General features: G+C 36.9%; 1 protein-coding gene and 2 pseudogenes across 1 annotated transcript; 1 reads left to right on the top strand and 2 right to left on the bottom strand.

Moving 5' to 3' along the window:
- Positions 1-1594: 1594 nt before the first annotated feature.
- On the top strand, positions 1595-13461 carry LOC132612747 (UDP-glycosyltransferase 86A1-like; annotated as a pseudogene).
- A 917-nt stretch (positions 13462-14378) lies between these two features.
- On the bottom strand, positions 14379-18955 carry LOC132614971 (uncharacterized; annotated as a pseudogene).
- Positions 18956-20428: 1473 nt separating this feature from the next.
- LOC132614970 (uncharacterized) lies at positions 20429-23622 on the bottom strand. The gene is made up of 2 exons (XM_060329527.1): positions 22988-23622; positions 20429-22057 (listed from the first exon to the last, which is right to left on the bottom strand). The coding sequence occupies exons 1-2, from the start codon at positions 23553-23555 to the stop codon at positions 20664-20666; spliced, it is 1962 nt and encodes a 653-aa protein (XP_060185510.1). The 5' UTR covers positions 23556-23622; the 3' UTR covers positions 20429-20663.
- Positions 23623-27836: the final 4214 nt, after the last annotated feature.

The following is a 27836-nucleotide window of genomic DNA, read 5'->3' as shown; positions in this document are numbered from 1 at the left end:
ATAGACCCCCTGCTCAATAAAAAACATACCAAAACAGTTTGAAAAAAGAAAAGTCACTAAAACTCACGATTATACTATGGTTAATTCGCAGTAAATAAATGAAGTATTAAACATTTACCTAAAAACACACACTATTATTTATAGATTTTGTGTATTACATCACAATAAAGGAATGTTGTATGAGCAGTTCATCCTATACGGTTTCAGTTCTTCTTTCACGCAATGTTAGAACTTATTTAGGGAAAAAGATATTGTATGGCTAGCAGAAATTTTAATGGCTAATATTTGGGTTTAATGCCGTGAAGTACACATTCTGCTCAAACAATCGACGAGCGCTAGTCAGCGGCCCAATCACTACAAGAGATCAGATTTTTTTATGACGACTAAAGTCGCTGCAAAAAATATAGAAGTCTCCACTAAAGATCACTGCATGTACTGCTATTCTAAAGGTTTTTGTGACGACTCAGGGATCGCCACATGAACTATACATCTTGTGGCGACTAAGCCTGCCACAAAAAGGAAAACAAATATACGACGAAAATAATTCACAAACGATAGAAATGGAGAAGAAGTGGTGGAGGAAATTGAGCCTTCAAGAAATATCTCATAACATGAATAATATGTGTCTAATAATTGTATAATATTTGCATAATTAGTAAGTATACATTGAGTATACATTTTATACACAAATTATATAACAATGATATATTTTTTAAATACATACTGTAGGAATACATATTCTATACAATAATGATACGGTTTTTATACGTATGATACATTTTTTATACATATACAGTAGTGATACATATTTTATACAACAACGATACAGTTTCTATTACATATGTTGGAATTAGTTGAAAAAAAGTTACGAAATGGAATTATTTTTAAAAAGCTAAAAAAATATCGTTTAAGCTTCTTGAGTCATTCGGTTGTCAATAATTTGGACCATATGGCTACTTGTGTCCTTTTCCCTATTATTTAGGCTTTAATTGTTAGGTCTAGGCCTACATTAAGAGGTTGTTTGGTATGTGGATATTCCCAGATTAAGTTTGGAATTAATTTTATCCTCTATTTGGTAGAAGGTATGAGTTTACCTCATAATCTATTTATGTGTTCTACCAAATAGAGTATAAAATTAATTCCAAACTTAAACCTGGATATCTCACTCTATCTCGTCAAACTTGGGATAATGAAATTGGGACGAAGGGTGTCTGGTAAATTAGACTCTTCTTTTTGCAAATATCTAAAGGCCATATTTAAATCGTGATTGGTTCAGTTGGTTTGTGGCGCAGCGTTTTGTTGTGAAGTTTGTAATTGTCCACATCAATGTGTTTTTTCATGTCTTTACTTCCTGAAATAATTAAATCATTTCTGTGCACTCCTTTGTCGGTGTTGTATTTGGTAATCCTTCACATCCATCTTTTTTTCTCTTCTTTTTGTTTGGAAACAAATCAGTCAACCATGCAAGACAATTATTGAAAAGGAACCTACTTTAAGATGACCAAGCAGCCAATAACAAGTCCAAATTATCAAGATTTTTGCAGTGTATGCTGGACACACCATTTAGTAGCTTCCCAGAATATAGAACAGATCCATGGAAAAAACTTATCTGCGGCCAGTGTTTACATCAAACACAACTACAGGACACAAGCCATTGTTGATACACAAACAATGCAGGACACAAGCCGGTATATACAACAACCAATGAATATAGGACGCAAGTTGTTTTTACACTAAACAAACGAATGTAAGACATGCATCCCATGTATAAACAAATCTGGTTGTGGCATGGGCCATCTCAAATCTTTAAATTCCTAAGCGATAACCTAGGAGAGGCTCCAAATTCACATAAATGTAGTTACAGGTACAGCCAGACACCCACTTAGACAATTAATAATCAACACTTCTGCATCTTCTCCTTCCAAGCTCTTACATAAACAAACAAGGCAACCATTTCCTATATACTTTTGCCACGTTGTAATAATACACTTACCTTTCTCTAAAAAGGCAACCATCTCGTATATATTTAGGACTAAAACGGAGCTAAAAGAACACCTACAGCCACACGCAGTACTCGTACCACTTCCTCTTCAAGGCCATATAAATCCATTTACCCATCTTGCCATGAAGCTTGCCTCAAAAGGTTTTACCATTACCTTTGTCAGCACAGAGTCAAGTCACAGAGGATAGCTACAGCTCAGTCGCTTAAAGATGTGATGTATATTTGATGTATATTCACTGTATATCAGTGTATATCGGTTGTTTATGGAATAGTAATGTGATATCAACAACAAGGATAGACAATTCTAGGGTTCTAGTCGAAGAATTGTAACTAGCAGTTCAGGGAATAATCCGAGAGAAAGCTAAAATAGAAATATAGAGAGAGAAAGAGTTAATCTTGTATATTCATGAATGATTGACTGAAATTGTAGTTACAAGTACTTATAGATTCATGTGAATGCTTAAATCCTAATCTACAAAGCAACAGTTGTCAATAACCACTTCTCACAATTGGACAGCCTGTACTAACAACTAACAATAGGAGTTGTAACTAACTTTTGAATTCTAACTAACTTTCAAACCTCCTAACTAACTACTGGACATCTGGTTCCTTGCTATCTGATTCCTTGTCATCATACCATCATAACAACACTAGGACCTCCATTTAATAATCTGTAACATTGTAACAATACCCCCCACAAAACTACAGACTTGTCCTCAAGTCTGAAAAGAAGGAAATCTGTGGTGTAACTCAGAGACAAATTCCCAAGTAGCATCAGCTACATCTAAGTCTGACCACTTCACTAGAACTTGAGCCACAGCCTTATTACCTCTTTTGACAAGTCTTCTATCAAGGACAGCTTCAGGATTAGGACAATAAGGACTAGAAAGTTGAACCACAGGAGGATGAGTAAATGTAGAGGGAATTTCATGGCATTTCTTCAGTTGTGAGACATGAATTGTAGGATGAATGAGCACCTCAGGAGGCAACAACAACTTGTAGGCTACAGCCCCCACCTTAGCTTCAACCATATAGGGCCCAAAATACTTAGCAGCTAGCTTGTTGTAGGGTCTGACAGCAGCAGAAACCTGCCTATAAGGCTGGATTTTCAAATAAACCCAATCACCAACTTCAAAATATCTATCGGACCTGTGCTTGTCAGCCAGATCTTTCATCCTCTGTTGAGCTCTGGAAATATGAAACTTCAAGAGAAGTATAATAGCTTCCCTAGCAGTCAAGGATCTGTCCACCATCTCACAAGATGACTCCCCAGCCAAATAAGGAAGGTGAATAGGAGGCTTTTGACCATACAAAACCTCATAGGGAGTGCACCTTATAGCTGTGTGATATGTGGTATTATACCACCATTCAGCTAAAGGTAAATACTTGGACCAATCAGTAGGACAATCAGAGCAAAAACACCTCAAGTAAGTTTCAAGTGTCCTATTCAAAACCTCAGTCTGACCATCAGTCTGAGGGTGATAAGCAGTAGACCTATGCAGCTGGACACCTTGCAACGTGAACAATTCTTGCCAAAAAGTACTGAGGAATATGGGATCCCTATCACTAGTAATAGTAGCAGGCAACCCATGCAGTTTAAAGACATGATCAAGAAAGGATTGTGCCACAGACTGAGCTGTATATGGGTGATGCAAGCATATAAAGTGACCATACTTACTCAACCTGTCAACTACAACCAGAATGACATCCTTGCCTTTAGACTTAGGTAAGCCTTCAATAAAATCCATGCAGATATCAGTCCACACCCCATCAGGTATATGTAGAGGTTGCAGCAAACCTGGATAAGCAGCCACATCATATTTGTGTCTTTGGCACACATCACATCTCTGAATGAAATCTCTGATGTCAGCAGCAAGAGACTTCCAATAAAAAAGAGATTGAACCCTCTGATAGTAGCATCTATTCCAGAGTGCCCACCTTGTGTAGAATTATGCCATAGCCCAATAATAGTCTGCTTTAACTGTGAATCATTGCCCACAACAAGTCTGCCCTTCCACCTAAGTTGTTCATTGGACCAGGTGAAGGACTTAAAAGGTTGAGCTTGTAGCTTGATAATTAAGTCCTGCAACACTGAGTCATTTGTCCAAGTTGCTTGAATTTTCTCAAATAGGGAATCATGAGGCACTAGTAGTGAGATTGCCAATAACTCAGAATCAGGTCTTCTTGACAAGGCATCAGCAGCTTTGTTTTCTACCCCCTTCTTATATTCAATGGAGAAATCAAATGCCATGAGTTTAGAAATACCAACGACCTGGAAATCAGTGTGAATATGTTGTTCTAACAAGTGCTTTAGTGCCTTCTTATTAGTTTTGACAGTAAATGGTCTTCCTAGCAAGTAATGGGACCATTTGGTGACAGCAAATATGAGAGCCAACAACTCCCTATCATAGACTGACATGGCTTGATGCCTTGGTGCCAAGGATTTACTAATATAGGCAATTAGATGCCCTTGTTGCATCAACACAGCACCAATACCTTTACCATTTGCATCAGTTTCCACTGTTGACACCCAATTTTGTTCCTCCTTTATTTAATTTTATTCATTCAGGCTTCTAAATTTATTGACGAGATAAATACTTCATTTTCATTATTTTATTTCTTATTGCTACTACTATTAATATCGCTACTTTTATTTTCAACATTACGAGTATTACTTTGTCACAAATTTTAAATGGTTCGTCATCGTTTCATTTCAGGATTTGTACTCGTTAAATTAATTTTACTTTATACTAATTATTATTTGTCTTCACATAATATATATTGTAATGGTTGTTAAATTAGAAGCCCAAAAATAATTTAAATAAAGAAAGAACAACCCATATTTTCGGATTAATTTGAGCCCAATTAACTCCTCATTTCAGACCAGCCCAACACATTACCCATTATCCCTACCCGGTCCAGTCCATTTACCCGACTCGACCCAATATCCTTATTTTTTACCCTAACCCTACCTCCCTTTCTCTTTCTCCTCTCTTTCACCCTCACCCGTCTCCCTCTCTTTCTCTCACCCTCCCTTCTCCCTCCTTTCCTCTCTCCTGTCATCTCCACTCTCTCCTGTCCCCCACGTTACCCGCTCCTCTCCACTCACCACTGTCCCCCATGCCTGTCCCCTTCGTCTCTCTCATACGCTCCTTTTTTTTCCTTTTTCTTCAATACAAAATGAAACTTATAAGTATAATCCGGAGGGAATCGTGGGAGAGGGAGGATCCAGCGTTTTTAGAAAGAAAAGAATTATTTTCAGTCTTTGGAGGGACACTGGAATTATTCATTATTTTGGAGGGATACAGACCATCTTCCAAAACTTGATTTTCCTTTTCCGGTGAACTTTAGCCGCGACCAACAATTACTCTATTTTTCATTTTTTCGTTTGGAAACTTTAGTTACTTTAATCGGGTTCGGGTTCGTTCGAGTTCGAGCATAAATCTGAGACCTCGATGCCCCATTTCACTGTACACGCAAAAGGTCAGCAATCCCCTATTCTTTTTTTATATTATTGCATCTTTGTGTTCCTCTGAATGTTTTAGTGTTTTATCTTGTTTAAATTCGGTTTTTTGCTATGTCCGTTTTGTTGCCTGTCTAGTTTAGTTCTCATGCTTCAGGATAAGGTTTATCCTCTGTTTCAGTTTAATTATAACGTTCAATACAGTCTAATTTAGTTAATAGTGCTTAATGTGGTATCTATATCCTGTTTAGCCTGGGTTATCATGTTTAATTTTTTAATACAGTTACTAATATGATTAGGTAATTTGTCCGTAAGACAGTCGATTTTAACGGGCATTATGTGTTGCCCAGTGTTGGTTCCTTGATAAATGATTTAGTTTAAACATGATGCTTAACTTAGATTTTGAATTTGGTTCCTATAGAAGAATGGAAGGTCATGCAAACAGAGTTCATGAAGTGATAGTCGAATATTAGGTATAATTAGCATTGTTCCTTCTTGTTGTTAGAAGGTGGTAAAAAAAAACAGTGTAGCAGGGAGTTAAGACTGACATTATATATTGAGTATAGAAACTGTTATCTCCCCTTATATGATTTTTTGGTTTGGCATGTTGATAAGTTCTCGTTTCTTATGAAAAGAGTTAAAGTCTAGATTCAAAATCAAAAGCCTGTCCTAAGTTCAAAATGGAATCTGTTAACTTAAAAAAAAATATGGTGTGTATATGTGAACTGTATCAAATAAAGTGTGATGAATCAGTCCCCTATGTTTGAAACAAATATCATTTTGCTTTGTTGTTGTATGCAAGTCCTTTGACAATGTAAAATTTTTCATTCGGTATTACTTCATATGACCTCTGTTGAATTCGAAAGAGATAAGCTGGTTATTAATTTGTTAACTTATGATTATACCTGTTTGGATTTGTGTGAGCTTATGTAAAGTATAAAGGGTATGTTATTTATACTCCTGCATTAGCATACTGTCCATTAGGAATCTGTCTACTTATGTAAGTGATTAGCGTGATTACATTGTGCTGGTTTGGGATATCTTGTTTAGTTAGAGCTGCTGAGAACACTTAGGCAGCATGCTTGATGATGTATCTTGATTCAACCCTTGCATTGTTTTTTAAAACATCTTACTCTACCTACATTCTGTGTGCATCACCTTTAATGTCATTATCCATATCTCATGTCTTCATTCACCAAGCTCCTATTTCCTGTTAACAAGATCATGTCCCATGCTCATTGTATTATTATCTGGGCTGTTTAAGTGTATGATATCTCTCTGGTAACCTCATCATCAGTCCTGTCCACCTGAAACATTTCTCTTGTGGTATATCATGATTTTGTTGTTCCCTCAATTTGACTCATATGTGATCATACGGGTATACAATAGCATTGGACTTAGGCTTATGTGTTAACTAGTACCTGGAGAGGCTGTTTGACTGTCTAGATTCTGTACCTAAGACCCATCCATGTTAGTTTTGCACAGTTAGTTTTCCTCTTTGGAATCCTATGGTGTCGTATTTCAGTCTAGACATACTTATTGATTGTGAGCATTCACTTTATACTTGTTTTACTTTTCATCTCATGGACTTTGCGTCGTTATTGTGACTCAGCATTTTTTTCCCCTCTTAGTTTCAATTCTGTTTAGTTGATTCTGTGTGCCTATTAATGCCTAAATCTTTGAATGTTCAAGTCTGCAATAGTTCCTTCTTGCACTTAGCTGCCATTGCATGAAAATTAATTCACAACACTGATTGCAAATTGGTTCGAAATCTCACATGTATTCTTGATAAATGGCTACTCATTTAATCATCAAAACCTAAGCCTTGATGCCTGATTGGTTACACTTATGCTCCCAAATACTCATGTTGACTTACCTTCGCATATTCCCTCTCTGACTTCCTGTTTGTGGTATGATATACCTCGGAGTATACATAATATATGAACTTCAGTATACACCAAGTTTACATAAGGGTCGCGTATCAGTGTATACCTTTCAGGTATACCCTGAATACTGTGCATATATTAGTCATTGCATATGTCTGAACTTTGGCACGCGTCTAATGCGTAAGAGACGTTATACGGTTTGATCCAGTCGTGTTTGGTTGTCGCCTTATTTATACGTAGTAAATGTGTGGTGGCTGAGTTGTGTATACACGAAATATATTTAAAATATACACAGAATATACAATCTGTTAATTTGTCTTGAGTTCATATTTCGTATGTTTAACATTATTCATTGATCGTATACTAATCCTTTTCGTTCGTTTTTATGCATGACTACCGCATACGAGTCCGAGTGACTCGTTTTCTTCCATATTTGGCGTTGGGCTAAAAGCCCAACATGACCCCTTCTTGTCCAGCCTGCCCACAGCAACAACAACAAAAAAAGGGGGACTTTCTGGGCCGAAGCCCAATAACAAAATAGGCTGCAGCAGCAGTCCAAAAATGGACTGTTCCATTTGCTCTTCTTTCCTTCTATCTTATTTTTGTTATGTATTTCTTATTTACCTTGTATGACTAACACTTTATTTTTGCCTTTTAGTTTATACGAATTATAGAGAATTAGTACGGGTAGTTGTAGAAACAATAAGTAGTCATCTTAAGGAAGAACTATTAATAATTCCATCAATTTTGTTTTCTTTTTATCTATTTTATCTATTTCTAAAATTGTTTATAGTACTTATAGTATTCACTTATATTACACAATTGATCTTCAAAGACGCGAAGTCGCGAACATCTATTTTGAATTAAGGGTACGTCCTATTCTTATTATCTTAGAAAATTTTGAAATGCCACTAAGATGTAAGTATGAACTCATGTATACTTTATCAACAACTCTTCAAGTTTGAATCAATCATGTGCATTGAGAAGGAAAAAAAATCCATCTTATCTTTACTTTTAAAACAAAATCAGTTAATGTCTCCCCTTTTGAGTTATTTTCAAACATGTTTAAAACATTACACCATCCCGCGTTTTTCTTCAATTTATTTTCTTTTATGCAAATTATTATTTTCTACAAGTCTTATTTTAAATAAGCATTCTTACATGGCTATTTACCACTTTAGGCATATTTACAAGGCTACATTCTTTTTATAATACTATACTTACACTTAGCCTAATTAATTATAAGTCCGGTCGGTTAACCATTGTTAATGGGTCTTAAAGGGTGCTTAATACCTTCCCTTTTGACTAATTGAACCCTTACTTAGATTCTTAAGTTTCGCAGACCTTAAACAGAGTTAACTTTAAGCATAACTTTAATAAACTTTAGGTGTCCTAATTCACCGTAAGTAATTAGGTGGCGACTCCTTAAAATAAATAAAAACAGGAATCACCAATATGGTGTACTCTACTTTAACCCGGTTAAAATGAGGTATGACATCCACCACAAAAGGTTTAGAGTAGTCTGGCATAGCTAGAACAGGAGCAGAAATCAGTGCTAATTTCAGCTTTTCAAATGCTAAAGTAGCTTCCTCAGACCATTTGAACCCTTCCTTCTTGAGGAGATCATGTAAGGGTCTGCATATAAAACCAAAACCTTGAATGAATCTCCTATAATAACCAGCAAGACCTATAAATCCTCTGAGTTGCTTAATATTGCTAGGAATGGGCCAGTTTCCAACTGCAGCAATCTTCTTTGGATCTGTGGAAACACCTTCTTTACTAATGAAATGGCCTAGATATTCAACCTTAGGCACTCCGAAGGCACACTTGGACATCTTGGCATACAGTTGATACCTTTGCATCAAGTCAAAAACCACCTTGACATACCCAACATGGTCACTTAGGCTCTTGCTGTAGATTAGGATATCATCAAAGAAGACCAAGACTGTCTTCCTTAATGGTGGTCTAAAAACTGAATTCATCAAGCTTTGAAATGATGAGGGTGCATTGGTCAGGCCAAAGGGCATGACTAGGAACTTATAATGCCCCTCATGAGTTTTAAAAGTTGTCTTATGAGTGTCATCCTCATGCATTCTTAACTGGTGATAACCAGCTCTTAAATCAATTTTTGAGAACACAACTGCACCACCTAATTCATCCAGTAGATCTTCAATTATTGGTATTGGAAACTTATCTTTTATAGTAAGCTGATTTAACTCTCTGTAATCTACACATAATCTCCAGCTACCATCTTTTTTCCCGACCAACACAACAGGTGAAGCATAAGGACTTGTACTATGCTGTATAACACCTTGATCCAGCATCTCTTGAACAAGTTTTTCAATGATATCCTTCTTAATGCCAGGGTATTTATAAGGCCTCTTACTGACAGGATTAGCAGATTCCATAAGAGGTATTCTATGATCAAATGAGCCTCTATGAGGTGGAAGAGTAGTAGGGGGTTCAAAGATGCTAGCATATTGCTTAATTAGGACAGCTATAGCAGGTGTTAGAGATTCACCTTGAGTAGCTTGTATATTATGACACTGCAGATCATCCTCCAATCCAGAAATCAGTGATAGCATAAAGAATTGAGTGTCTTCTCTTTCTATGAGGTTGAGTGACTTAGCTTTGGCTGATTTGACTGAAGTACTTGCCCCCCTTAGAACATGCTTCTTACCCTGGTACATAAACTCTATGGTTCTATTTCTAAAGTCAAAGAGGATCCTACCAAGGGTGTTTAACCACTGGACTCCCAAGACAATATCAACATTACCCAAGGGCAACAATAAGAAATCTGAACTGAATGTTGTATTCTGTAACAACCATTGCATATTTCTACAAACTGAAGCTGTTTGGACCCTCCTTCCATCTGCTACACTTACTGATTATTCCACAATAGAACTAGGCTTGCATCCTAGCTTCTTAGCTACTTCTTGATCAATAAAATTGTGGGTACTTCCGGTGTCTATTAAAACTTGCAAAGGTTTCTTCTAATGGTAGCCAGTTACCCTTATAGTTTGATATCCCATGACACCTGTAAAGGCCTGAAGTGAAATGGTCATGAACTCATCAACTTCTTTTGTGTACTCAGTTAGTGATTCTTCTATCCCACCTTCCTTATTCTGTTCCTCCTCCACCATATCCACTAGGAATATCTGCTTATTAGTATTACATTTATGCCCAGGGACATATTTTTCATCACAGAAAAAACAAAGTCCCTTAGCTCTTTTCTCATCCATCTCTGCAGGGGTTAACCTTCTTCCAGGAATTTTGTTGGTTTTTGAAGAATTTGGTTCAAAGGGCCTTTTGAAAGTATTTGGTGATTTTTGGAAGGTGTTTGGTCTGTAGTGACTTGGGGTAGGTAGGAGTGCAGGTTTAGTGACAATTTTCAATCCCCATGTTTTGGCCTGAGCTTCAAACATCTCTTCTTGCAACCTTGCAATTTTGTAAGCTTGCATCAAAGTTCTAGGAGCTTGTATCTTAACAGCTTTATTCAGTTCAGGTTTAAGGCCTCCTAAGAAGCAACTTAGAGTGTTTTCATTTGACAAATTAACAACAGTTAACAATCTATCAAATTCAGCCTGATACTCTTTAACACTACCAGTTTGAGTTAAGTTCTTCAAGGACTCCATATGGTCTTCAAACTCCTCTCCAAACCTTTCATTTAAGGCCAATACATACTCAGTCCAAGTAGGATCTACTCTAGATTTCATAAATGATCTATGCCAAGCAATAGCCTCCCCTTCTAAGTGAATAGAAGTTACCTTTACTCTTTGATCAAAGGGGACCTCATCCATAGCAAAAAACTGATCCACCTTATAAAGCCAAGTTCTCAGATCCTGACCAGAAAATTTGGGAAATTCTAGTCTAGAGAATCTAGTAAAGAAGTTACCACTGTGAGCATGAACTTCTTTGGTTCTTCCTTCTGGTACAACATCCACAGAGCAATTCTTATCAACAGATGAAGATTCTGCTCTTCTCATTTCTTGTTCCTTGCCCCTTCCATTTATGTGATTGATAACAGCTCTCATTTCCATCATCTCCTTATCAACTGCTACATTGCGTTCATTCATATTGTTCATTCCCTCCATTAATTTTTGTAACTATTCTTGGATCTGAGTCCATTTATCACCCATTTCTTCACCATCTTGGTCTTGATTCTTGCTTCTTGTCACAATTTCGTTACTTCTGGTCATTATTTGCAGCCGAGAATCAGTGGCTCTGATACCAATTGATGTATATTCACTGTATATCAGTGTATATCGGTTGTTTATGGAATAGTAATGGGATATCAACAACAAGGATAGACAATTCTAGGGTTCTAGTCGAAGAATTGTAACTAGCAGTTCAGGGAATAATCCGAGAGAAAGCTAAAATAGAAATATAGAGAGAGAAAGAGTTAATCTTGTATATTCATGAATGATTGACTGAAATTGTAGTTACAAGTACTTATAGATTCATGTGAATGCTTAAATCCTAATCTACAAAGCAACAGTTGTCAATAACCACTTCTCACAATTGGACAGCCTGTACTAACAACTAACAATAGGAGTTGTAACTAACTTTTGAATTCTAACTAACTTTCAAACCTCCTAACTAACTACTGGACATCTGGTTCCTTGCTATCTGATTCCTTGTCATCATACCATCATAACAACACTAGGACCTCCATTTAATAATCTGTAACATTGTAACAAGATGACGGCAACCCTTTCTCCCATGCACGGAAATCAGGTCTTGACATTCGTCATGCCAAAATTAGTGATGGTTTTCCACTGTGCTTTGACAGGAGGGCCAATGCAAGCCAATTTGTGGAAGGTCTGATTCATGTTTTCCAAGCTCATGTGGATGACTTCATTGAAAATCTAGTCCTCTCGAAACCAAACCCACCACTTTCTTGTATAATAGCTGACAGTTTCCACGTATGGGCATCAACGATTGCCAAGAAATATAATCTTGTCAACGTTTCATTTTGGACCGAACCAGCCACAGTGCTTACAGTTTACTATCACATGGACCTGCTCAAGAGTAATGGCCGCTTTCCACGTCATGGTATGAACCCCATATCTTGAAGCTATTACTATCTTATCACTGACTAAATTACATAATCAAATAGCTGATGAGTAATAATTTTGTCCAGACAAGTGTGAAGACACCACTAGATACACACCTGGAGTGCAGGCCATTGAACCAGCAGATTTACCTTCATACTGTCAAGATGCTGATCCAAGCACCGTGATGCACCGTTTTGTATTCGGGTGACTAGAAGATTCAAGGAAAGCAGACTTTGCCATAGGTAATACAATACAAGAGCTAGTCTTCCAACCATCTCGGCCTTACAAGAGCATCAGCCCTTCTACGCAATTGGGCCAGTCTCAGCCCTTCTACGCAATTGCGCAGTCTTTCCCAAGCTTCACCAGGAGAACAATTTCGACGAGCCTGCTACCGACATAAGATTACACCGACTGGCTCAATAGCAAACAATATGGTACAGTGTTATACATCTCATTTGGTAGTCTTGCTAATTTGAGTAAACAGGACATTCTGGAAATAGCACAAGGCATCCTGATAAGTAAGGTGAGTTTCATTTGGTTGTTGCGTCACAATATCTTAGGTTATGGAGAAAGAAGCATTTTGCCTCTTGGATTTGAGTAAGAACTATAGACAGAGGATTGGTCGTGCCGTGGTGCTCTCAACTAGCGGTATTATCACATCCAGCAGTTGGAGGGTTTTTGACTCATTGTGGGTGGAATTCTATCTTAGAGAGCATATGGTGTAAAGTTCCAATGATGTGCTTTCCTATTACAAACGGGAAATTAGTGGTTGATGATTGGAAGATTGGTATGAATCTTTGCATTGGAAGATTAATCAGGAGGGAGGTAGTAGCGGAGAATAATGGAAGGATGATGAGTGAATCAGATGAATCGAGGGAAAATATAAAGAAAACAAAGATGATCCTTCAGAATGCACTTTCTAATGAGGGATCTTCAGAGAAGAATCTCAACCAATTCATAGAAGACATGAAGAACAAGGTTGTTCAGAAAATATGAGATGGCCCACAAGAGTTTGCTATCACATTCTCACTTACCAATTACGGTCTGCATAGCCAGAACATAGCAAGTAATGCATTTTATTTTTTTATTTTTTATGTAGTAACTTTGCGAGTAAGGTATTAGTTCTATAACTGTTTCGGAGGGAATAATGGCCAAATATAAAATAACTATTATGCCTTAAACTAGTCGGGTCAACTATATGAATCCTCGCTATTTATCCAGGTCCATTTGAACCAGCTGAATAATGGCATGGCATAATGAATACTCCTCAGCGACCAGAATGTCCAACAATGACAAGGTGAAAAAAGTTTATTTGACAACACACATCCTTGAGGACCTTTACTACTTACTTTTCACAATTAAATTCACTTCCGGGACAGTCTGCAGCTTCATAGTGTAACAGTACTACATCATGAAATATGGCCCTTCGGAAGCTTCTAAAAACTAACTGCACCTTCATAGTGTGACCTGGCCTTAGAACAGCCCCAAGCTTAAGGTTACAAACAGCCAGATAGTATTTTGCTAAATTGGAGCATAGCATTTCAGAGCAATCCCGACTGAGATTAGTTTTACAGATGTTGAAAGTGTTCATGTGACAAGCTGTAACAAGGGACAGTACTTTTAAGTTGAAAAAAAAAAAAATGTTGTTACCATGCAATGACTACTTTTCTTTCTTATCTGAAGCGACAAGTTGAGGATCTTAATGGTTAGAAATATTTATTACAGTGCAATAAACATTGTTAACCAATAAGATCCGCAACTTGCAGGAAGACTAGCACTTAAGCACTACGCACTATCAATTACCTGCCGAAATAGACTAGTACTTACTTTTGCCATAGGCAGGAGTTCAAGATGCAATTCCACTTTGTTTTGCAGTGATAAGATAGTAGGCAAATGAGGCCGTAACAGCACCCATTTCAACTCTTAATAATGAACAGATGATTTTTTTAGAATGGAAGAACTAAGCAATATAAAGAAAACAAAGATTAATAATATAAGATTACTCAAGAAGCATGGAGATACAAACAGTAAACTGATTACTGCAGCTACTTCGGAAGAGAATATTAATAAATTAGCATTACAATGGAAACATCAATGCAAGTGCCCAAGTAATTCTACACCATTCCTAACTGCAACATACAGAAGAGAAAACTTATAGCTACAACTACAACAAAAGAAGTGCCCTTACTTCCCTAGGCAGCCTCTACCTTATCACCATCCACCTGTCCTCCAACAGCATGATTGTTTACATTACTCCCTCCATCCCTCCCAGGTTGAGGACAAATAAGCATTGCGCAAAAACGGAGACCAGCTCAAATCATTATCCATATTTCTATCAAAATCCTCCAAAGACAAGCCGAAAGGCATAAATCCCCAACAAAAATTAATTTCTTTTCCATCAACAATTGGAGGCGGCGACGCAATTTTTACAGCTTGGAAAGCCTTCTTACAATTTTGACACCTCAAAGTATAATCATTATAATCCAAAGGGTACTCATACATAATATAACAATAAGGACATGCAGTCCAGAAACTGGGTATCCTCCTACCTGATGCATCTGCATTCCCTTCTTTCTCCTTCACATTATCACTAGTACTTGCAGACTTATTTCCATTGTTCCCCACCACATTCTCATTTCTCGCCGTCTCCGGGGGCTGTTGATTCCCATGCTGCTCTGCAGAAACCACCGCAGGTTCTCGCCCTTGTGTCGAGCTCAACCCGATACCAAATGGTGGGATTTCTCTATTTAAGCTTCTCACAGAGGTTACCGGCTGTGGTTGGTTCAAACTCGAGAATGTTGCAGGTTGTTCATCTGTGTTCGAAAATGAAATAGAAGTCACAACTTGTGTCTGTTGTTGTCTCATAAATGTTACACGTTGAGGTTGCTTCTGCTCAATGTCCAAGCTTGCCATAGAGGTCACAGTTTCTTGTTCACGAGTCAGAAATGCCACTGGCATGAAAACTCCAGCTTGTGGGTCCCTACTAAAGCTTACTCCAGCAGTATGTGACCCTTGATTATCCCCTGCCATTAGAGGTGAGCAAATTAAGTGAAACAGCATCTACTAACCACTTTTTAATCTTATCTTTTAAAAATAATCATTGTCGTGGAGTTTCAAATTCCGCATGTGAAACTCCAAATGTCCAAGAATTTCCCTTGTGGAATTTAAAACTAGATGACAATGGCTATCTCCCAATTGCATGAACTGAAAAGTGGTTATTTGAAAATTTATCCGCAAATTAATTATAGAGGAAAATATTGTCTACCCATTCTATATTAATGTAATAAAACCACAAGAACAATAGAAGGCAAGGATCTAAAATGAATATATATCCAGTTTCTAGTGTTTAGTTAGGATGTTTTAAATAAAGCTCGTACAAAATGCTCACCTTGATCTTGAGTAGGCACATTCACAAACACTTGGTTTGCATTCGAACTGGGTATTGAAGGAAAACCTAGCTCTTTGTCATACATACTTTTTCTCAAAGGATCAGAAAGAACTGAGAATGCATCAACAATTAAACGAAAAGCTTGATCAGAAAAGGGGAAATTGTTCTGAGGGTTTAAAAGAAGATCAAATCGGCGATATTGTTCGGCTATGAATTCGGCATTTTGGGTTTGGTTATTAGGAATTTGGAGGATACAGTAGTAATCAAAGTGGTGGTTGTTTATACGTTTGTCGCCGGCGATTAAGGTATCGACGATGCCAAATATTTGGTCGGTAACGGGTGCTAATGTCGGGTCAGATTCACGGCACGGGTCGCGCATGATTTGCTACCTACTAGATCACAATTTGTTAAGAGTTTTTTGGCAAATGTTAGCCAATGTAAGGCTTTGGATCGCTTTGTTGGGGGGCTATTGATGCAGAAGGGATGCTCCATTAGGATTTTAGGAAGAAAGGCGGAGTGTTAAAGAGGGAGTGTGTATTTGTGAAATGACAAGAAGTCACGTGTTGTTTGCAGATTGAGAATCCAATAGTGCAAATTTGTAATCAATTCACTTACCTTTTGCGGTTTTTTTTTTTTTACAGAAAAGGCTTAAATATGCCATCATCGTTACCAAAATGGCTCATCCATACCATTTTTCATTAACGCCGGTCTACAATACCATAATCTTATTTCCCCCATCTATAATGTTAACGATCGAAACAAAAACCCTCGTCTCCTTTGTCTGCTTGAAATCGCTGGAAAAAAAGATGAGAGGAGATGGGTGAGTGACATTAGTTTTTTTTTTTTTAATCGTATAATGAATGAGGGAGAGGGAAATAGGATTACGGTTGTGGCTTAAAAGGAATTTGGCTGGGTCGGGTGTATGGGTCAAATTTTTTATTAATTTGGGATTTAAAAATTGAGTTGGTTTAATTAAACGACGTGGACTTCTAGTTGGAGGCCACGTGTCCTGTCTAGTATTGTAAAACCGGCTTTCATGAGAACGACATGGATGAGCCATTTTGGTAACGACGATGGCATAAATGAGCCGAACTATTGACAAGTGACAGAAATGAGCAATTTTCAATAGTTCAATGGCATATTTGAGCATTTCTCGTTTTTTTTTAAAGGAATATCTATCCAGATGATTCTTTGAATGAAGATGCTTGTATATAGTTTCACATTAGGAATTAAGTGAAGCTGACTAAGATCTAGTGTACATCTTTTGCATCCAAGGGTATAGCCTAGTGATCAATGAAGTGGCTTGAGAATCATGAGGTCTCAAGTTCAAACCCCAGCAGAGGCAAAAACACTAGGTGATTACTTTCCATCAGTCCATGGTACCTGTAAGAGGTGGGAGGTGGCAAGTATCGCCTTGAATTCATCAAGGAACGCACAAGCTGGCCCGTACACCACGGTTATTAAAAAAAAAAATTCCTACTCTGCCAACTCTTACCATGATAAGGATGACTTGCATGCTATGTTTTTAGAAGTCAGTCTTGGGTTTCTGATGATCTCTCCATATTTCAATTTTATTCAGAGGTGAAACCGTGAAACAGATTCTAAAGAAATTCCAAACAACTTCTCAAGTCACGAGGATTCCAATCGCATATACTTTCTCCCTCCAAAATGTTCCCATAGAAGTACAAAGAGGTTGAATTAAGTTTATATGTGTAAAATATAAAAAAAATTGCCTTGGGTTCGGGATAATGAAAACGACTACAAGCCGGCAACATAAGTAACACCTAAAGTTCCAACTTTGAAACCTATTATACTACTCCTATTGAAATTAAATTAATTCTAGCATCTCTAGCGGTAACTAGCTTGTCAGCTACAAGGTATTCCAATGATCTTGGATAAAAGCTACAAAGTATTTGATACCTTTCCTCTTGTATGATTTTAAATTTCTCTTATTGGATACTTAATCTTAGTAGACTCAGTTCCTGAGTCTCATGTTGATTGATTTTTTCCCCCTCATGTGATCTAAATTATACTTTTTGACTTTGCTCAATGTTGTTTTACACTACCGTAAAATAGTGGGATCAATCTTTGTTCTTGTCGTCGTTCGTATTTTCTTGAATCATCACCTTTTAAACAGTAAAAATGTCTAGAGAATTTTTGCCAAAGTCCTATAGAAGTATGCATGATATCGTGTCTTCAACTTTTACTAGTGACTATAACATGGTGTTCTTTTTTCAAAAAGAAAAATACCGAAAATTAACCGAACCGTACCGAAGAGAAACCGAGATGATGGGACGGTTTCGAAAAGTCTAATTTTGGTTCTACAAATTGAAATAACCGAAAAATTGGTATGGTATAAATTTTATAAAATAACCACCCGAACCGTACCATTGACACCCCTAAACATAACATCTTCTATTCAAGAAAAGAAGCCCTCAAGCTGCGTCTTATTCCCTGAGATATTTCAGCTAGGCAGTGGTCAATAAGAAAAGAGGGGAGTTAAATGTTTCATTAAATCGAGTTCCTCCTCTTCTCTTTCAATTTTTTTTTTTTTGGGGGGGGTGGTGGTGTTGGTTTACTGTGTAGGTGATCTTACCAGTAACCTGAACCCCAAGGGAGTAGAGCAATACTCAATTATTTTGACGTTGTGTGGAATTAGTTGGGAACCTAGGGACAACATTTATCCAGAAACATGCAACTGCTCTGGCCACAACAGGCTATGCATTTCCCATAGGATGTTTCAAATGTTTGGCACACTTCTACGAATCATCACATATTATGCAACTATTTACACATCTCAAATTTCTTAAACAATCTAAAGTTAGATTATGATGTGTATTCTCCACGTCAGACTACTTCTACACAAACTCACTTTACCTTTTCTTCTTTTTCTGATAAGGCAAGGTTAGACAAACTCACTTTACTATTTTCCTCTACCACTACAAATATAGCACGCAGCCAGACTTACCCCTAAATCTCCAAGTAAAGTCATAGTCAGCGCAGACCTACATGCCAGCATGTATATATATCACACAAGCCATGAACATTACTTCTTATACATGATCATGAGCTCTAATCATCTATAGATACTTGTTAGCTAGATAAACCAATTTAAATGACAACATAATGACAGAACAAACAGGAAAGAACATCATGTATTCTAACCTGGACAAGCATTCTGCACATGCTGAAACTCAAGCCTCCCTGACCAGTAAATGCAACTGAAAGGGCTTCATTTCTACTGGAAACCTTCCATCATTTTTGGCAGATATCTCCATCGCGTCGTTTATTAATGTTGATAGAACAGTGCTTGTTTTCACCATTCTATCAACAATAATCTTCTGGTCAGCGCTTGCTTTCTCATATTGAAAAACGGAGAGCAAACCCAAAATTGAATGCATAGGCCGCCTCATTCCATTGTTCATCACTTTCTGAAACAAAGTCCTTGCCTTCATAGCGTTCTCTTTAGCCTGCTGCAGCACACGATTCCTCATTTCTAGTTTCTTCCTCATTGTCTGAGACTCTTCAAGAACAGTAGCATGAGACAAAGCCACAGCCACCTGATCAGCAGCTACTTCCACTATCTTCATCTCATCATAGCTCCACACTCTGTCATCAGCACTTGAAAGAACCAATCCGAATCGTAATTTTCAAACTTTGGATGAAGATCCACCGCTTCATCTTCTCCACTTAAATACTAGGCTTAATTTGCTTGGTATAGGGCTCAAACCCACGACGGATGTGATTGAAATATTTACCTCTATGACTATGATTCATGGATTAGTTTTAAATTGTAATTTGGTAGGCGTTTGGGCCATAGATTCCAAATATTTTTCACTTTATTTGGAATTTATGAAGTTGGAGTTGAAGATAGAGTCGTGTTGGTTATTCTTTTTGCAAAGGAGAGAAGAGAGCAGTTTGGAATATATGAAGATGGAGTTGGTAAACAGGTTTGGAACACTTCTCCAAATTTGGAATCCAACTCCAAGTTTGATTTGGAAATTTTATAACCAAATACTGATTTTGAAATAAGTCAAAAATTATTCCGGAAAAAAGTGAATAATTCTCATGGAAATTAGTGTCTACATTTTGCATGAGAAAATGAATGAACAATGTGCAGCACGTACGTATCAGCTAAAGAAGGTAATCATTTAAGAATATGAAAAAGAAACATCAAACCAGCAATATCAAACATGGGCACATCATCGCAAAATACTTGGGAGATTCAAAATCAAAGCAACCAATCACATATAAAACAAAACATGAATATTCAAAAAGAGTACTATGGATCTACGCCTTTCGTTTGCGCACCGGAACGTTTTTGGTACGCCCCAAGTGTCGCCCCAAAAACGCCTTCGTAAACACTGGTTAGGAGTATTTATTACAGTGCAACAAATATTCTTAACCAGTAAGATCCTCATCTTAGAACTCCAGATAAGCAAAAGGAAGAATGGCACTTAAGCACTATCAATTGCCTGCCGAAATAGACTAAATTTACTTTTGACATAGACAGGAGTTCAAGTTGCAAAACAACTTTGTTTGGCAATGATCAGATAGTGGGCAAATGAGGCCATAACAACACCCATTTTATCTCTTAAAAATGAAAAGATAATTTTCTTAGAAAGGAAGAACTAAGCAAGATAAAGAAAACTATGATTACTAATAAAAGGATTACTCAAGAAGCATGGAGATAGAAGTAGTAAACTGCTTACTGCAGCTACTTCGGAAGATAATGCCAATAAATTAGCATTACAATAGGAACATCAATGCAAGTGCCTCGAGTAATTCTACACCAGTCTTAACTACACCATACAGAAGAAAATTATAGCTACAACTACAACTACAACAACAGAAGTGTCTTACTTCGCTAGGCAGCCTCTACCTTATCACCATCCACAGCATTGAGTATAGGAAGACTGCTAAGGAATTCATCAAGACCTTCAAAAAACCCAATTACTTCAACAGTATCATCCTCTCCTGCTTCATTTTCTCGGCCAATCTGAACTATGGGATCTTCAACCTCATTACTGAACTCCACATTCAAATCTAAATTGCCGAAGTGTTTTGCAACCCTCCCAGGTTGCCTTCGTGTCTTACTTGCCACACCTCTTTTACTTGACTCAACTGTTTCAACATGGGACATTTCTACACCACCTTGAGTTGCTAAGCTATCTTGTAAATTGACATCATTATGCCCTTCAACGGAGTTCGCCTTATCAGCTTGCTGTTTCTTGGCATTTTTACTTGGGGTTCCAGTCCTTGCACTCTTCCGCTTCCCATTCTTTGCTTTCTTCCTCTCCTTATTCCGATTCCACTCCTCATCTGACTCCGAAACCTCAACAAACACATCATCATCATCATCATCAACATATATTCTCGGAGCAAAATGTTTTCGTCCACCCCCACTTATCGATCCACCAGCATTATGCGAACTGCCAAGATTATTCGCATTACTCTGTCCTCCAACAGCATGATTGTTTACATGACTCCCTCCATTCCCCCCAAATCGTGGACAAGTAAACATGGACGAAAATGGAGACCAGCTTGAATCATTATCTATATTTCTGTCAAAATCCTTCAAAGACAATCCGAAAGGCATAAATCCCCAACAACAAAAATTAATTTCTTTTCCATCAATAATTGGAGGCGGCGATGCAATTTTTACAGCTTGAAAAGCCTTCTTACAATTTTGACACCTCAAAGTACAATCAGTATAATCCAAAGAGTACTCATACATAATATAACAATAAGGACATGCAGTCCAGAAACTGGGTATCCTCTCACCTGATGCATCTGCATTCCCTTCTTTCTCCTTCACATTATCACTAGTACTTGCAGACTTATTTCCATTGTTCCCCACCACATTCTCATTTCTCGCCGTCTCCGGGGGCTGTTGATTCCCATGCTGCTCTGCAGAAACCACCGCAGGTTCTCGCCCTTGTGTCGAGCTCAACCCGATACCAAATGGTGGGTTTTCTCTATTTAAGCTTCTCACAGAGGTTACCGGCTGTGGTTGGTTCAAACTCAAGAATGTCGCAGGTTGTTCATCTGTGTTCGAAAATGAGATAGAAGTCACAGGTTGTGTATGTTGTTGTCTCATAAATGTTACAGATTGTTGAGGTTGCTGCTGCTCAATGTCCGAGCTTGCCATAGATGTCACAGTTTCTTGTTCACGAGTTAGAAATGTCATTGGCATAGAAATTCCAGCTTGTGGATCCCTACTAAAGCTTACTCCAGCAGTATGTGACCCTTGATTATCCCCTGCCATTAGAAGCGAGCAAATTAAGTAAAACAGTGTCCACTGACCACTTTTTTACTTTTATCTTTGAAAACAATCATTCTCGTGACGTTTCAAACTCCAAATGTCCTAGAATTCACTTGTGGAATTTAAAACTCCATGACAATGGATGGCTATCTCTCAATTGCATGCATGAGCTGAAAAGTGGTTATTTGTAAATTTTATCCGCAGCTTTATTATAGAGGAAAATAATGTCAACCTAATCCAGATTAATGTAATAAAAAACCACAAGAACAATAGATGGCACGATTCTAAATGAAAAGTAAAAACACCACTTATTTTATTTTAAATAAAGCTAGTACAAAATGCTCACCTTGACTATGTAAGGGTAAAACTGGAAGCAAAAAAAAAAAAAAATCTAACACTATTCTTGATTTTGTGAAACACCACTTATTTTGAAAGAAAAATGAAAAGTAAAAACACCACTTAATTTATTTTAAATAAAGCTAGTACAAAATGCTCACCTTGACTATGTAAGGGTAAAACTGGAAGCAAAAAAAAATAAAAAAATCTAACACTATTCTTGATTTGTGAAACACCACTTATTGTGAAAGAAAAATGAAAAGTAAAAACACCACTTAATTTATTTTAAATAAAGCTAGTACAAAATGCTCACCTTGACTATGTAAGGGTAAAACTGGAAGCAAAAGAAAAATCTAACACTATTCTTGATTTTGAGAAAAATGAAAAGTAAAAACACCAATTATTTTATTTTAAATAAAGCTCGTACAAAATGCTCACCTTGACTATGTAAGGGTAAAACTGGAAGCAAAAAGAAAAAACTAACAGTTTTCTTGATTTTGCGAAACACCACTTATTTTGAAAGAAAAATGAAAAGTAAAAACACCACTTAATTTATTTTAAATAAAGCTAGTAAAATACAAAATGCTTACCTTGATCTTGAGTAGGCATATTCACAAACACTTGGTGTGCATTAGCATTGTCATTGGAATAAACATTATGCTGCACAAAATTCGTTGTCGTAGAAGCAACTGGATAAAGATTAACAAAGAAACCCAGTTCTTTATCATACATGCTTTTCCTTAAAGGATTAGAAAGAACTGAAAAGGCATCAACAATTAACCTAAAAGCTTGATCTGCAAATGGAAAACTATTATTCTGAGGATTAAGAAGAAGATTAAATCTCCGATATTGTTCATTAATGAAATCAGAATTTTGGGTTTGATTATTAGGGATTTGAAGGATTGAGTAATAATCAAAATGGTGATTGTTAATACGTTTATCGCCGGCGATTAAGGTATCGACGATGGTTAAGATTTGGTCAGTAGCGGGTGATAATGTCGGGTCGGATTCACGGGCACGGGTTGCGAATGATTTGGATCCGATTAAGTCACGGTTTGTTAAGAGTTTTTCGGAGATTGAAAGCCAACGTATGGCTTCGGGTCGGGTTGTTTGTGGGTTGTTGTTGTTGGTGGTGTTGATGAAGAATGGATGCTCCATTTTTGTTTAGGGTTTTAGGAAAGGAGTGAGGGAGAAATGGAAAGTGAGTGAAAGTGAGTGTGTATTTTCTAGTATATTTGTGAAATGACACCAAGTACAGATTTTGATGATGCAATATTACAAATTTACCACCGTCTCAAATTATTTATCGTGATTATTAAATAAAGTTATCTCAAATTAGAAGTTTAAGGTATAATTAACTATTTTTTTCCTTCATTTTACTCTTAGTAAAATTTTAGCATTAATGGAGATAGGAGATAAATAGAGTAAACATTTAATGGAGAGAGAATATAACTTAGATAAATAAAGGTGAATTTAGTCAAATATCACTCCGAATTAATTCTTCATTTGTCCCAGAAATATTGTCTTGGTTTGATTTGGCTGTAAAGGTTAAATTGCTTCTAAATATAGAAATGTGTCAATCTTTTTTGGACAAACTAATAAGGAAAGTAAGACAATCTTTTTGGAACGGAGGGAGTATTTCTTAAGGGGCGTGTAAAACAAAAAAGCGACAAATAATTTGAGACGGAGGTAATATATATTACAAATATCTTTTTTTTTATTTGAAATTTAAGAAATTGAAGTTAGAGTTAAAGATGGAATAGTGTTTGATTATATTTTTTTATAAAGAAGATGAGAGAGCATTTTATTTGGAATTTGTGAAGTAGAGTCGGAAAACAGGTATGGAACACTTTTCCATATTTCGAATCCAAATTCAACTTCAAATTGCTTTAGGTTGGATTGGAAAATTTTATAACCAAATACTAATTTTGAAATAAAATAAAAAATTATTTAGAAAAAAGTGAATAATTCTAATGGCCAAACAACTCCGTAGTACGCATTTGGCCATAGATTCCAAATATATTTTCACTTCATTTGAGATTCATGAAGTTGGAGTTGAAGATTAAATTGTGTTTGGTTATATTGTTTGCAAAGAATACTTGGAATAATGTTCATGTTTAAATGATTCTAAATACAGGTTTAAAAGTGAAAAGTGAGTTCGAAAAAATAGGTTATAAGTTGTTTTCTAAATTTGAAATACAAATTCTAGTTGGATTTGAAAAAATGGGTCGCGAATGATTTGGGTCCGACTTAGTCACGATTTGTTAAGAATTTTTGGGCGATGGAGAGAGTCAACGTAAGAGGGTTTTAGGAAGAAAGGGAGAGTGAGAGTGAGGGAAGAGTGGAAGGTAGTGGTGTATTTGTAAAATGACCAGATTTTGAGAATCAATTCACTTGTAATCACTTTCACTTGCCTTTTGAGTTTTTCACTTTAACCTTTATTTTGGTTTTGCTCCACTTTAAATTGTTCAATTTTGGAAAGAGGAGAATAAGTAGGCGTTTGGCTATAGATTTGAAATATTTTTCACTTTATTTAAAAAAAAATTACGAAGTTTAGAGTTTTTTTAAAAAAAAAAAAAAAACTTTAGATTTTCTGCATTTTATTCATCTTCCAACCAAAAACTTACACGATGATCTGAGGGAGTTACAAAAAGTGGCTTACTTCTCCCTACTCAGATTTGAATGATAGCAAAATCCTAATTGAGATGAGGTAAATGTAGATGAAGTTAGAGTTGAAGATGGAGTTATGTTTGATATAAGTAGGAAAAGTGAAAAACTAATAGTTAAGGTATGTTTTGATAAATAATTGGGGACAATTCAGGTAGGAAATTCATAAATATGATAGTTCAGGTAGAAAACTCATGAAAAAGTGATAGTCCGATATGTTTTTGGCTATTAACTCTATACTTTTTATAAGGAGAGAAGAGAACATTTTGTATGGAATTTATGGAGATGGAGTTGGAAAACACTTTTCCAAATTTGATATCCAATTTTAAATTGAATTTGAAAATTTTATAACCAAACACTAATTTTAAAATAAAGTGAAAAATTAGTCCAAATAAAAAGTGAATAATTATTGTGGTCAAATGGCACCTTAGTGGGGTCCGGAACCATAATAGCCCTATAAAAATCCTTTTGAACCAAAATATCCCAACAAAAAAAAAAATTACAAAAATACCTATAGCGCAGTATTTTACTGCGCTATAGCAATAACGGAGACGGAATCGTTAACTGCTATAGCGCATTAATTTACTGCGCTATAGAGTATATAGACAGGTCCTATAGCGCAGTAATTTACTGCGCTATAGTGCGTTGTTTTTTTTTTTTCCAACTCTTTTAGTTAACCCTTCTTCCATTGTCCTTTTAACGTATTTTGACCATAGATTAATCATGCTTCGCGACCCCGAAACATCAATATTTTATATAGAACCCTACTTATTTTTGTGCGATTAATAAGGTAGGATCAATACATCAAGGATACGCAAAAGTTCGGATGGGCGTTTTAGTGGCTGAAAAGTGCTCGAACGCCATTTTCGTTTGAAGGTTCGGCGACATTATCTTGAAGTTCTTTGCGAATACTTAAATTTGTTCATCAATAATTAATCAAAAGTTTCTCAAAATGACAGCATCCATACAAAAAAAAATAAACTTAATTAAATTGCACCATTCATTCATAACCTTGAGTAGATGAAAATACTTAACATACTAATATTCTTCAAAATAACAGCATAATCATACAATCATCAAAGTAAGAGAAAATCTTAAAAAACATTCATCAATTAATGCCCTTGAGTTGATCTTCCCCCACCACCGCTAGACGTGCCACCACCACTAGAGGTACTTCCACCACGAAAGTTTCCTCCACTACGAGAGGTACTTCCACCGCGAGATGTAGTTTGACCACCATGTCGTAAGGGACACTTGCGCTTATCATGACCAACATAATTGCAAAATGAGCATTTTCGAGTGTATCTCCCCGGTGGAACATCCATTTCATTATGAATACGCGAGTATGCATTCTTTCTAAATTTACGGATAAATGCTTTATTTGCGACCATTGAAAATGGATTCGGTGGCCAATAACTCTCACCGCCAAGTGGGTAGAACCTTCCAGCATACGTTCTTGTATAATTTTCAACTGTATATTCTTCAGCCATGTACGAGGAGGCGTTCTTTCCCATTGTGATGAAACACTTGAAGGCATGAGAACATGGCATGTGATATGATTGCCACTTGCCGCATGTGCATGTTCTTGGAATCTCACAAATTGTGTGGACGTTACCTCCTTTACCTTGGTGTACACTTGTTGTGAGTTCAAATATGCGCTCTGCAGGGTTGTACTCCATCCGGTCATGTTTCTGAGCCTTATATTTGTGGTGCTCGAACAGTTTTGACGGTTTTGGCAACCATCTTAGACCTTCTGTTGCATATGCTTTGGCCTCTTTTGATCTAGTGACGAACTGCTCCACAACCTGCTTAAATGTCATTCTCACCATTGTGGTGACAGGTAGTCCGCGTGCAGATTTTAACAAACCATTGAATGACTCAGAGCTATTTGTTGTCAGCATACCCCATAGTCTGCCTTTATCCTGGTGTAATGTCCATTTGTCTTTATCAATTGCATTCAACCAGTGGAAGGCTTCCTCATTCGTCGGCCTAATAATGTCCATCTGCAGGTTAAACTTCTTCTCCTGATGCTCTGTTGCAGCCGCCCACATCCAATTGCAAAGTGCTGGGATTTGATATGCCTTTTGGAAGTTTGCCTTCAAATGCCTTAAACAATAACGATGGTAGGCAAAGGGTGGCTGCCACCCCTGCAAATTGAACATATTGTGCAATATGCCAGCATTTCTGTCTGATATCACACAGATTCTCATGCGATCCTTAATAACGTGTTGCCTTAAGTAGTCCAAAAACATACCCCACGTACTAATGCTCTCATTAGCTGCAATTGCAAAAGCTAGAGGGAATATAGCTCCATTTGCATCCATTCCAACTGCTATTAGCAGCTTTATGTCATACTTCCCATACACATGTGTTCCATCTATTGATATTACAGGCCGACAATGAGCAAAACCATCAATGCATGGTTTAAATGCCCAAAACACAAAATCAAAAATATTACCGGGCACACCAGGTTTCGATTTGAGCTTCCATTCAACAACAGTACCATGATTGAAATGTTGTAGAGCCGCCATGTATCTCGGCAACTTCTTGAAAGTGCCCTCCCAATTGCCGTAGACTATCTCATGTGCACGCCTACGCCCAAGATACGCCTTCCTCCTAGTAACAGTTTTGTTATATACTTTCAGGACGGCTATAATACAATCTTTAATAGGGTACCTGAAAAAGTTCAAATATCAGCATGTAACAACGACGAACATTATATTAACAACAAAAATAAAATTAACTTAGGCGAAGGGGATACCTTGGGTTTTT

This window comes from Lycium barbarum, chromosome 10 (assembly GCF_019175385.1).
Source record: "Lycium barbarum isolate Lr01 chromosome 10, ASM1917538v2, whole genome shotgun sequence".
Taxonomy (NCBI): domain Eukaryota; kingdom Viridiplantae; phylum Streptophyta; class Magnoliopsida; order Solanales; family Solanaceae; genus Lycium; species Lycium barbarum.
The sequence above is the reverse complement of the archived record's forward strand: the minus strand, read 5'-3'. Positions and strand labels throughout refer to the sequence as shown.